The sequence below is a fragment of the Macrobrachium rosenbergii genome, chromosome 56, assembly GCF_040412425.1.
Source record: "Macrobrachium rosenbergii isolate ZJJX-2024 chromosome 56, ASM4041242v1, whole genome shotgun sequence".
NCBI lineage: Eukaryota > Metazoa > Arthropoda > Malacostraca > Decapoda > Palaemonidae > Macrobrachium > Macrobrachium rosenbergii.
The window spans coordinates 42,288,635-42,301,306 of NC_089796.1; the positions used below are offsets into that span (position 1 = coordinate 42,288,635).

Sequence of the window (12,672 nt, forward strand, 5' to 3'; positions counted from 1 at the left end):
GTCATGACGGCGCTCCCAGAAGAAGTATTCAGTAGAACCTCCCCCTGGCTAGATGCACAACCAGACAAAGTCTCATACACAGACTTGAAAAACAAACTGATGAATTCCTACTCCATGCCCGTGTCTGAGAGAGCGCAGCGCGCGTTTGACCTGTTATCCCAGCACCTCGGAGATGCATCACCCAGGGAAGCCTGGGACCAGCTGCAGGGGTTAGTAACACTCCCAGGTCGCGACGAGAACAGGAGGAAGAGAACAATTGACCTGACAAAAGCTATCTTCCTTCTGCGCCTCCCGTAGGAAGTTTGGTACCAGATAAGGGATGCAGAGAACCTAGACATGGATGCCTTAGTTGATGACGCCCAGAAACTATATGAGGCCACCAAGGCTTCGACACACACTGCCGCCCTGGGAGCTTGCAACCTGTTGGAGGAAGACGGCGATGACGATGGAGACATCAACGCCGTGTGTGAGAAGAGACTGTCATTCAGAGAGCATAGAACATGGCCAAACCCGGTGTGGTGTTTCTACCATAGGAAGTTTGAGACCAATGCCAGAACCTGCAGGCCTCTGTGTTCTTTCACAAAAAATGGCAAAGGCAGCCACAAATAACAGCTGTGGCTGTGAAACCCAACTCCCCGCTCCCAGCAGGGTTTTTCATCACAGACGAGATCTCCAAATGCCACCTGGTGGTTGATACATGGTCAATGCAGTCGGTTTTCCCGCCATCCAGGGAATAGAAAAAATACCTGACTCACTACCCTCCCTCATAGCAGCAAACGGAACTTCCATCCGCACTTATGGCACAATGACCTGGGCTATCTCAATCCTGGGTCACAGATACATCTGGCCTTTCGTCATAGCAGATGTTAAGTTCCCTCTGCTGGGCGCGGATTTCTTAGGGCACCATGGACTCCTAGTTGACGTCGCCAGACAGCGCCTCCTCGACACAGGGACGTGCCATTCCCATCAGCTCTCCACCGGACCCGGGATGCCCTCCATATGCTCTGCAGCCCCCAACAGCTACACATCCCTCCTACAGGAATTCCTGGATGTGTTCAAACCAGAACTGTGCCAGTCACCTGGGGCTTCGGCAAAGCACGGCATCTTCCACCACATTACCTTGACGGGCCCACCAACCCATGCCAAGTTCCGATATCTGTCCCCCCAGAAGTCACAAGACACCAAACGGGCCTTCGCAGAAATGGAACGCATGGGCGTTTGTAAAAAGGCATCAAGCCTGTGGGCATCCCCTCTCCACATGGTAAAGAAATCCGATGGTTCATGGAGGCCCCGCAGGGACTATCGCCACCTGAATTTGGTAACAACACCAGATCACTACCCCCTCCCTAACATGCAACACCTGACAGGCGCCCTCCACAGAGCCAAAATTTTCTCCAAGGTGGATCTACTGAAGTCGTACTTCCAAGTCCCTGTGTATCCCGACGACGCCCCAAAGACCACCATCATCATGCCCTTCGGAAGCTACACATTTTCCTATTCCACTTTTGGTCTCAGGAACGCAGGCGCCACCTTCCAGCGCCTGATGGATACCAGCTTGGGAGATCTTCCCTTCTGCATCTGCTACGTCGACAACGACCTCATTTTTTCAAGGTCCCCAGAGGAACACCTTCATCACATCCGCGCCATCGTGAAACACTTGCAGGACAGCGGACTAGTTGCCAGGTTCGACAAATGCATCTTCGGGAAAGAGAAAGTAGACTTCCTGGGCCACGAGATTTCCCCAGCAGGAGTGCGCCCCACCGCCTCTAAAGTAAAAGCTATAGAAAATTTCCCGGAACCCCAAACCATCAAGGCCCTTCAGGAGTTCCTTGGGATGATAAATTACTACCGGCGCTTCATCCCAGACGTCGCCCACATCATGTACCCCTTGATGTCAATCCTGAAATGGAAACCAAAAACACTAACGTGGGAAGCTCTGCAGCAGCGGGCATTCATCCAGACGAAAAGGGCCCTCTCCAGTGCCACCACCTTAACTCACCACAACCCTGTCGCTGCCCTCAGGTTGACAATGGACGCCAGCAACATCGCCTGCTGTGCAGTACTAGAGCAACTTGTGAATGGCACGCCCCAGCCCTTAGCTTTCTTCAGCCGCAAGTTTTCACCAGCCGAGACCCGCTACAACGCCTTTGACAGAGAGCTGCTGGCTATCTACCAGGCCGTGAGGCACTTCAAGTACCTGCTAGAGGGAACCGAATTCACAATCCTAACAGACCACAAACCCTTGGTGCACGCATTTGCAAAACGGGTTCGCCTGGTCTGCAAGGCAACAGTGGCACCTAACCGCCATCTCCGAGTTCGGTTGACCATCAACTATGTCCCTGGCAAGAAAAACCCAGTGGCTGATGCTCTGTCCAGAATAGAGATCAATTCCCTTCACCTCGGCATCAACTACGAAGACCTCGTGAGGGAACAAGTAGCGGATCCGGAGACGGCGGACTACAGGACAGCAGTGACGGCCCTCAAGTGGGAAGATGTGCCTCTAGCAAACTCGGACACAACTCTCCTCTGCAACACCAGCACAGGGCGCCCACGCCCCCTGGTGTGCCCGCATCGAGGAGGAAACAAGTGTTCGACATAGTCCACGGGCTCTCCCATCCATCAGGGCGCACAATGGCACGCCTCATGACTGACAGGTTCATCTGGCACGGCATCAATAAGGATGTCCGCCAGTCGGCAAGGAGCTGCATCCCGTGCCAGATGAGCAAAACATCCTGGCACACTGAATCCAGGATCGGCGATTTTCCTCAGCCTCGTTGGCTGTTCGGCCACATCTACATCGATGTCATCAGGCCCCTTCCGCAGTCGGGGGGAACCAGATACCTCCTGACGATCATAGACCACTCCACCTGCTGGTCCGAAGCAACCCCCATGGACGAGGCATCAATGACATCATGCGCAGAGGCCCTCCTCTCCAGTTGGATAAGCCACTTCGGAGTGCCAGACAGCATCACTATGGACAGGGGACCTGCCTTCCTGTCAAAGCTTTGGGTCTCCTTGGCATGCCTGTTGGGTACAACTCTACACAGCACAATGGCATACAACCCGCAGCGAACGACATGGTCGAGAGGGCACACCGCTCTTTTAAAGCAGCTCTAATGGCACGCTGCACCAACGAGAAGTGGAAGGAACAGCTGCCCTGGGTCCTGCTGGGTCTCTGCACCACACCGAGAGCAAATGGCGACACTTCCCTGGCTGAGAAAGTCTACGGGGAAACACTGGCTGTACCCAGAGAGTTCTTCCCACCATTGGCCGACGGCGCCGACACCCCCCTCCCGAGGTTGAGGGAACCTGCACAAAGGTCCGCGCCCTGCCACAAGACCTTCACCGACAGAACCGTCACCTACAGCCCACCCTCCTTACACTCCTGCGCCTACGTCTTCGTCAGGGTGGACGCTCACCGCCTGCCCTTAACCAGGCCCTACAGGTGGCCCCACCGGGTCATCAGGCGGGCCAGCAAAGCATTCCTCCTCGACATCCATGGGCGGGAGGACTGGATCACCATTGACAGACTGAAACCCGCGTTCCTGTTAGACAGCGAAGTTTGCAAAGAAGTAGGCAGGTGCCCCAGAGTTTCCCCGCAAAACCTGCCTGAAGGCGCACCGCTTTCCCACCAAAGCGGGGACCGGGTGTCAGCTCCACCCCACGCCCACAGTTCTCCAGAAGCAGGGGCCCGCTCTGGCTGCCTCAGCACCTCCATGATTAAGGTGCTTCATCCAATAATTGCTCCTCTAATTATTGTCTTGGTGGGGGGAGTATTTGTAAGGGGGCCAAATCGGGCCTCTCTTTCCTTGTGTTTCTCCCTTTCAGATGTACATTAATCACATCATGTATTTTACCTGTCTTTATTTCAGACTCTTTGTATATCTCATCTTATGCATCATTGTATGGCCTTTCTGCCGATACAGTATGTATATCTACCTTTTATATGTCATGTAACAAATGTTTGTACGTACTGTATTTTTATGCTTGCTAAAAAACACAAATCCTGTATGGATGCTGGGGGGGGTCTTGGGTCGCCCGCTACCTTTCCGTCCACTTTTTGTCTTATAAACACCTTTCAAGAATAATAAAGAATCAGTCTTTCACCTCTGAGTTTTCTTGAAGCCTCACATGATCACTACGATCGGAACTGGCTACAACGGTTGATCGAGTTCGATTCACACATTTTCCTTAGGATGATTCAGGGTTGACTGTGACAGTCTTTCGGTGTTGGACTACTGGTCAGGCGATTGTTTGGTGGGACGGACTCGGGTGTGTATGGTTAGAACGATTTCCCGAGAACTCCTTGTGAGACAATCTATTGCTGCCACTCCCTTCACAAATGAGGTGGTAATGCCTTTCATTACAGAGTTTACAAGTTCGTCTACTGGGGCACTGATGACTCGTGTGTCCTGTAGCTAAGCAATCAAAACATCTGCGATTGAGTACGAGTTGGCGCCTTTTGGCGGCAGCACTGGAAAATTTGGTACATTGATACGCTGTGTGATTACAGTTGCAGAATGGGCAATTCTCGGAGCATGAGGCACTTGAGCTTACAGTTTCAGTTTGAACATTAACTGAAAGATCCTCTCCCTTCTGGAGGGCATCATTCTCACATGAGCGAATTATGTAATCAGTAGCAGAATACATTTCGTCAAGATTAAAGTCACACTTTCTCAGATGATCAGTAATGTGACGATACACATCACCTTTTGATAGTTTTTGACACAATAGGCTAAGTAACATACCATGATCCAATGCTGCCCTGCTAAGCCGCTTAATTTGTTCGGTAAGAGCAGCAACTTCAACTCTGAACTTCCGCAAAACCTGATGATTACACTTAGGCACGGGTAAATCAGCTAACTTACGGTGCAACACGACCAACGCTTGGTGCGTGTCACCACAGCTTTCTTTCAGTAGCTTTCTTGCGATGGCATAGTTATGAGCAGTTATACTCAGGCTGCTAATCAGTCTGAGGACTCTCCTTTCAACGATCCGGTTAGATAAGTAAATCTAGTCACACTGTCTAGATCAGGATCGTGAACTAGCACATTAAACAATTCTATGAAATTGCTATACTTGCTTCCCTCCCCACTGAAGGTGGGCAAGGGAATCCTAAGTCGTGGCAATTCTTTCTTGGGTGGAACAGAATTCGATAGGGAACTTATTCTGTCAGTGATCAAGGTTATAGCCTTATGAGTGCAGTTTAAGACTCTTAACTTCACTTTCAACTTCAGGGTCAATAGTTACTAATGACTGGAGTACGCATCTTCAAGTACTTTCTCATCCGCTTTTACTCTATTAAGCGTTTCTTCATATACAGACAGGCTATGAGACTTGACGAGGTCTCGGTGTGCTTGGTCTAAAGTGTCTCATAGCAGGTTAGTTACATCAGTAAAGAACTTAGGTTCTGTGTGGTTCATCATTTTGATGAAAGAATGGTGATTGAATTATGTTACCAATGTGTAAAGGTGATTGAATTATGTTACCAATGTGTAAAGAGGAGGGTGTGACTACTTTAATCTGTATAGGAAGGATAGAAATGTATATTGCAAAAAAACTATGTTTGGTAATACCACTATGTTTTCAAACAAAACAAAATGATGGACCAAGACTAGAATTTCGGCTGTACTCTACTGTTTGATGGGCTTGTTCATTACGCACGAGTTTCGCAAAGCGATTGGCAAGTGCACTTCTTACACTGCAGATGAAATGAACATTATCAGCTGTCCGGTTACGTCGGTACACCCATGCATTCATCGGTAAATGCCTAGCCTGATATCTCCTACGTCTAGCACAATACCTTCTCAAACGAGCATTAAAGTTTTTCACATTAGCATCGTACTGCTCAGGATCAATGTTGAAACGGTTTATTTCTTCGTATGTTCTAATTTCTGCGTTGCATAAAGCAACAGTAACTGCAATTTGTTTTAAGCGCTCTACCAAGGTGCAATAATGTTCCCAAACATCAAGCACTGGATTATTTGTTAAATCATTACCGCATATGTACAAAATTACTAAATTATACCTACGTCTCCAAAAGGGTAGGCTGTCAGACTCAAAATTACTCACTAGTCCACCGGGTTCTCTAATGAACTCAATCTCAGCCCCTTCAACATCGGGGATTCTATCGGGCAGTTATGAATGCCCCAAGACTAACACGTTAAATACCATAGTCTCACTAGCACAAACGTTGAAGATCACTCTCATCCTTGCAATCCGGTTCGAAGGACCAAAAATGTTGTGAAATTTAACCACAACGCACTGTTTCTTGCTGGTGTTATTAGCTATATGGTTGCGAAGGATGATGAGATTGTCTACAATCTAGGGAAGGCTCCATGAGACCACAGTTTTTAAAATGTTGACTTAAAAAACTACTTTATTTACATAATTATTTACATACAAGTACTCATCACTAATGGATGCATATCACAATGGAATTCTCCCAGCCAAATAATATCACAATAGCAAAACAAATCACACAGCACACGTGAAGCCGACACAGACTTTGTTACATTACTCAAAATATCAATTACCACACTCGAATAGAAAGGAAATTCACTTTAAATACAGTCAGTCCCCGGTTTACGACGGTTCCGGCTTACGACGTTCCGAGGTTACGACGCTTTTCAAATATATTCATCAGAAATTATTTCCCGGCTTACGACGACGTTCCAGGGTTACGACGTCGTCGTACGCGCCGATCCGACGGAAGAAATATGGCCCCAAAACGGCAGAATAATCATAATTTGAAGTTTTTTTATGTAAAACTCAATAATTTAAGGTTTTCAATGCATGATTTTTGACGATTTTCGACGATTTTCTGACGATTTTCGACGATTTTCCGGTTTACGACGATTTTCGGTTTACGACGGCGTAAAACGGAACCCCGTTAAGAAAACGGGGACTGCCTGTATTTACTACTGGTTTGAAATAACTTACAATTAAACCTCGGTGGACACATTTACAGAATTCAATTACTTATCCTACCTTATTTGCTGTACCATAGGACAGGTGATATAGCAAAGAACCTTGAAGTGCTTACATTTTTGCAAGAAATCTCTATGATGTCCTGGATCGGAGAGCCAGCTATCTGAGCCGGCTGCTCCTTTATGTAGATGCTCACAGAGGGCGGGAAGGTTCTCCAGCTGTGCCAATTTGTGTATTAGAATGCCTTATCCAACAAGGCTCAGATTTTACATACTTACTTATCACTGATGACGTTACTTAGAAAAAATGAGATTCACCCTTACAGGTGCTTTGTTAATTAGCATTCAGTGATGCATAATTGCTACTTTCCCGCCAACTGGACACATCCCAGTCGCTCACCAGCGCCATCCAGACGAGATCGAGGTACGTTTGTCTGGCCCCATGTGCAATCAGGAAAGGTGGTGAAATGTGTAATTTTTCACCACAGTACCGTACACAAAACATGCACAACCAAGAGATAGTGCCTGGGAAGAGATCTTGGGTTATTTGCCTCTATCAGTACTCATGTACACATACATACATGTATACATACATACATATGTATACATGGTATTGTGCATAACAACATTGATATTCTGCACATACTGTACATTTTATAAGTATTTTGTTGTGTTGTAAGATGATTTTGAAGTATCAAAGTATTTCAGGATGATAAGTAGTACGTAGAGGATATCTAAAATATGTACATAGTTTGTAGAACGAAGGGACTAAGTTACTGGTGCGGAGTATTTTCATTTTATTATACAGTGTATTTTCTTGACTACTGTATGTAAATACATTTTGTATGATGAAAAAAGATATACCAATTTTCAAATATTACAATACTTTAATATATTAATGGAAACACGGCAAAGTTTCAATATTGTATTTTTATTTTTCCTTTAAAAGTGTTTACCCAACCAGCGAATGGCAGAGAAAGAAAGTGCGTGCTGGGATATTATATACCCAGGCACAATGATACTCAACACATTATTGGCTGTCGTCTGCAAAGCAGCCAATCCAGGAGTGCCATTCATTTTCCTTGCCACTCAATGGCTGTACACTTGGTGTTGATTGGCTGGATCCTCACTCCTATCTCGCAAAGATGGAATTGTGGGAGCCTCATCTCTTCCAATTCACTGTGTAGTACGAAACATCTTCTGATCAGGTGTAATCATGAATCTGTTTGTGTCATTTTAAATCTTTGTGTATCACAGCTAACAGTGCCCTAAATTGCCTCCTAAAGGCCTGGATCACCAAAGTCCTTACATCCACCTGGTTCATTCAAAGCTTCTTCCCTTAAGATAAGCAATACCTCAACGACTTGGGCATGGAGTTCAAGGTGTTGCTGATTATGGATAACGCTGGTGGCCACCCTCTCGATCATTATTAGCAGATAGTCCTGCTCAAGTTCCTTCCTGCCAACACCACCTCTCTCCTCCAGCCTATGAACCAGGGCATGATCCGTGCCTTCAAGACACTCTACACCCGGAACTCCCTTGAGCATCTTGTGAATGGAATGGACACTGACCCTGAATTTACGCTGAAGGAGTATTGGCATAAATTCACGATTACCACATATCTGTCCGTCATCGACTGATTGTTGAATTACATGAAGAAGGAGACCCTTAATGCCTGCTGGAAGAAGTTGTGGCCGGAGTGTGGTCATGATTATAAGGGCTTTTCTCCTGAAGAAATTCAACATTTGGTCATTGATAAGGCGGCCCAGTTGGTGAGGATTCTTGGTAGAGAAGGCTTCGAGGACATCACTGAGGATGAAGTCAGCACCCTCATTGATGCCCACTCTGACCCCCTGATGGACCAGGATTTGGAGGAGCTGACGAAGTCTGCCAGTGAGGGAGAAGGCTCGCTAGGTTCAGGAGAGGAGGAGGAGGAGGAGGAAGATAAGGGCCTGTCTTTGGAATGTCTGTCCAACTTAAGAGGATGAGTAAGGAGGTGCAGGATGTGGCTTCACTATGGGATCTTTATATGGGATGCCCCTTTAAGTTTTCAAATGCCCTTGATGCAGCATTGACGCCCTATAATCAAGCCCTCATCAGCATGAAGAAGCAGCGACAGCAGCTGCCTTCACTATGTTCATCAAACGTACAAAGAAGGAACCTTCCAAAGCCTCCCCAAACCCCCTGAAGAAGTGCCTCACCAATCGCCTGAAGTAGTGCCTCCCGAAACCCCTGATGAAGCGCCTCATGAAGGAGGAGGAGAGGCGCCCTCAAAGGAGATGTAACTCCTCTGCTTTGCTGTGCAGTCATATCTTCATCGTCATTCATTGGATTGCACAGCTAATTCATCATCATCATCTTTATTCAACATTCATCACTGATGAGTACCCATATGATTTACATAATCTTAATATGTACGCAGTATTAAATTTTTTTTATTGTGCATACTCATGAATCACCTACATACCAATGTTTCTACTGTGAAAGAAAATGGGACGGCTTGAATAGTAATTGTATGAAAGAAATGTGTGCACCTGAATATGTAGGGGGGACTGGAGTATTTTCACATGTAGCTGTAAGCCATTCAGTATGTACATGTTTTTAAGGGTAAAATGTTTAAGATGAATTTGAAATTATATTATTAATATAATTTCAAAGAATAATACAGAAACAGGATAATAATTTAAGGTATATTTGATGTAGGATGATAGTTTAAGGTATACATTTGGTGTCTGAACTTTCAAGGTAGGCAGTTATAAGCATTTTTAGAGGGGGATTTTAAGTATTCATGGATTTTAACTATTCACGGGGGGTTGAGGTACACATCCCCTGCGAATACTGGGGTTGACTGTACCTCTGAATGAAGTGTTGGGTTTGTTTACATCTGCGGAACCTGTCCTGCCACTATTTTCATTTTACTGTACTGAATTTTCATGACTAAATCTATTTTCAAATATTAATATTAATGTAATGACAGCAGTGGACCCCCACTTTTTTGTGCTTCATTTTATCGCAGATTTTTGTAGAACATATCTTTCACTCTTACACAGGAACTTTTACCAATTCGCGAATTTTTCTATGGACCATATCTCTAAAATTATCACTAATTTGCTTTTTTTCGTAGAGCAACACTGTGTATTCACTAATTATAAGCATTTTAGTTGAAGGGGTACAGGGTATTTGGCAGTTATAAGTGTTTTTAAGGGGGGATTTTGCATTTCCGCAGTGGGTTCTGGAACCTATCCCCATGAAAAAGTTGGGGAGTGCTGTATCAATAAAATGTATTTTTTCTTAAGAAATGTTTGCCCCAAAACCACCTCCCAGAAATTCCAAACACAAATTTCATGAAAGGAAATGCATCTTGGGAAACTGAAATATGTAGGTGCAGTGCTATTTGACACGATATTGGGTGGCGTTTGCAAAGCAGTCAATCCAGGAGTGCCATTAATTTTCCTTGGTGCTAATTGGTTGTGTACCCCCAAGATTTTGTATATGTACGTAGTGCGGGAAGCCTGCAGCTCTGCCACTTCATGTATCCCTCCCTTTCTGCATCTTTATTCACGGTGTTAATCTGTATTTAACTTTTTGAATCATGCTCAAAGATGTCTCCTAAATGCCCTGCTCCTTCTAAGGCTTCTGGCAAAGAGCCTAAGCACACGAGGAAGGTCGTGATGCTCCAGGAGAAGGTAGGACTTCTGGATATGTTGAATGAAGGGAAAAGTTACACTGCAGTAGCCTGGCTTTATGATGTGATTGAGAGAACCGTCCGGTACATCAAGAAGAAAGAGGTGGAGATAAAGAAGGCCATGAGTGTTAGCTTTTTTTTTTTTTGGATCATGGACTACTGTAAGAAGAACATCCCCCTCAACACCAACATCATTTGCGAGAAGGCACGACAACTCTACCAGCAATTTTCAACTATTATGGAAGGTAGCAACATGCAGGAAGCAGACTTCTTAGGCTTCGACGAACCTGCCAAAGAGGAAGAGGAAGAAGCAGGACCATCGTCAGCTCCTGAAGGTTTTCGGACCAGCAAGGGGTGGTTCCAACTAAAGAGTGTTGCTCTGCATGGGGAAGTGGCATTGGCAGACATGGAAGTGGCTGTGAAATATCCAAAGACCTTCAAGAAAATCATCAGGGATGAGGGCTACTATCCAGAACATGTGTTCATTATGGATGAGACTGGCTTGTTTTGGAAGAAGATGCCTTCACAGACATACCTCATGAAGATGAAGCCAGAGCCCCGGGGTTCAAGGCGCAGAAGGATAGGGTTACCCTCATCATGTGTGAGAATGTGGCTGGCTTCATGCTGAAACCAGGCCTCATTTACAAGGCTGCAAACTCCAGGGCCCTCAAGAATAAGAACAAGCACTTGCTGCCTGTGTTTTGTATGCACAACCCCAAGGCCTGGATCATCAAAATCCTTACGTCTCATTAGTTTACTTTTGTATACCCATTTTACTTTTATGTACAAGATTAAAAATAATAATTCCATTAATGCATTTGTTTCTTTTAGCAACTAAAAAATTATTTTCCTAATGCTTTCGGTAGTAGACTCAATCAGCTGATTCTGAGAATGTAAACATTACAAATGTCAGGCTGGTCGTTTTTTTTTATACATATTACGATGATACTAGATCATTATAATAATACAGTATAAACGGATTCTATAAGTGAAATAACATTTTATTGATATTTCGTGTTTGCATTATTATTAATATATGAAAATTAGTAAATCATTGTAATGCACATACTCATGTATGCACTCATTTGATGGCGTCATGAACTTCTTGGAGTTTTAGTTTTGTGTTTTTGTTTATGATACAGTAATTCTTATTTCATTAAAGGATATGTCCAATACTGAGAGAGAGAGTGAGAGGAATCAGGAAACAGCTGTTTTATATAAGTAACTTACCAAATAATTACATAGCTGTAGTTTCTACTTTACGCGGCAGCTCAAAATTCGAAATTCGCGGAAGCGCTCTTTTGTTTTGGGTGTAGGTATGCTGTCCTGCCCACTGTCGGGGAAGAAAAGGTACAACGTAGCTAAAGAACTCAATTCGTTTCTGCCAGTTAATGACTGAACACCAGTTATTAGCAGCTCTTGTTTCGTTTTTTCGCCGGATGGTTGGAGATCGTCTTTGGTGAAGTACTCTTTGATTTTGGTAGCTCAGCTATCTAGCTTAGTTAAAATTTTGGATACTTCTTCGATTGTGACTTATTCAATTGGAATTTTGACCATTATGTCGGACTCTAGTTTGTCTAGCATTAGGTACTGCAGCTAAGGCTGCAAAACTAGACTCAGGTCTGCAAAATATGATTCACATACCATTTGTTGTACTGGTAGGGAACAAATTTGTTCTAAATTGAATTGTGACAAATGTAAAGACTGAGAGAAGGGTAAATGGAAGACTTTACAGGCACACTTAGACAAATTGCAACGTGACTGAATTAGAAAAGCTACAGCTAGGGCCAAAGCAAAGGCTTCCGCTAGTATTGGTCATTCTTCAAGGGATGATATTGATGTTATGCCTATCCCTTCAACACCTGTGACAGCTTTTTCTTCCATTTCCAGTCCTCCAGGTTTTCCTGTCACTTCTGTATCTAGCTCTTATTCTGCCTAACCCAATGCCATTGCCAGCTTAGAAGCATGTGAAGATAAAAAATTTAATTTACTTGTTAATACTGTTTCCCAGATTGGGAACCCTGTGAAGGTCCTAATGGACAAATTTAATAGTGTAGT

General features: G+C 44.8%; 1 protein-coding gene across 1 annotated transcript; it reads left to right on the top strand.

Annotated features, from left to right (window-relative positions):
- The first annotated feature begins 10,531 nt into the window (after window positions 1-10,531).
- Window positions 10,532-11,242, top strand: LOC136836192 (tigger transposable element-derived protein 1-like). Its single transcript, XM_067100192.1, has one exon. It carries the CDS (start codon window positions 10,532-10,534, stop codon window positions 11,240-11,242), a length of 711 nt encoding a protein of 236 aa, XP_066956293.1.
- Window positions 11,243-12,672: the final 1,430 nt, after the last annotated feature.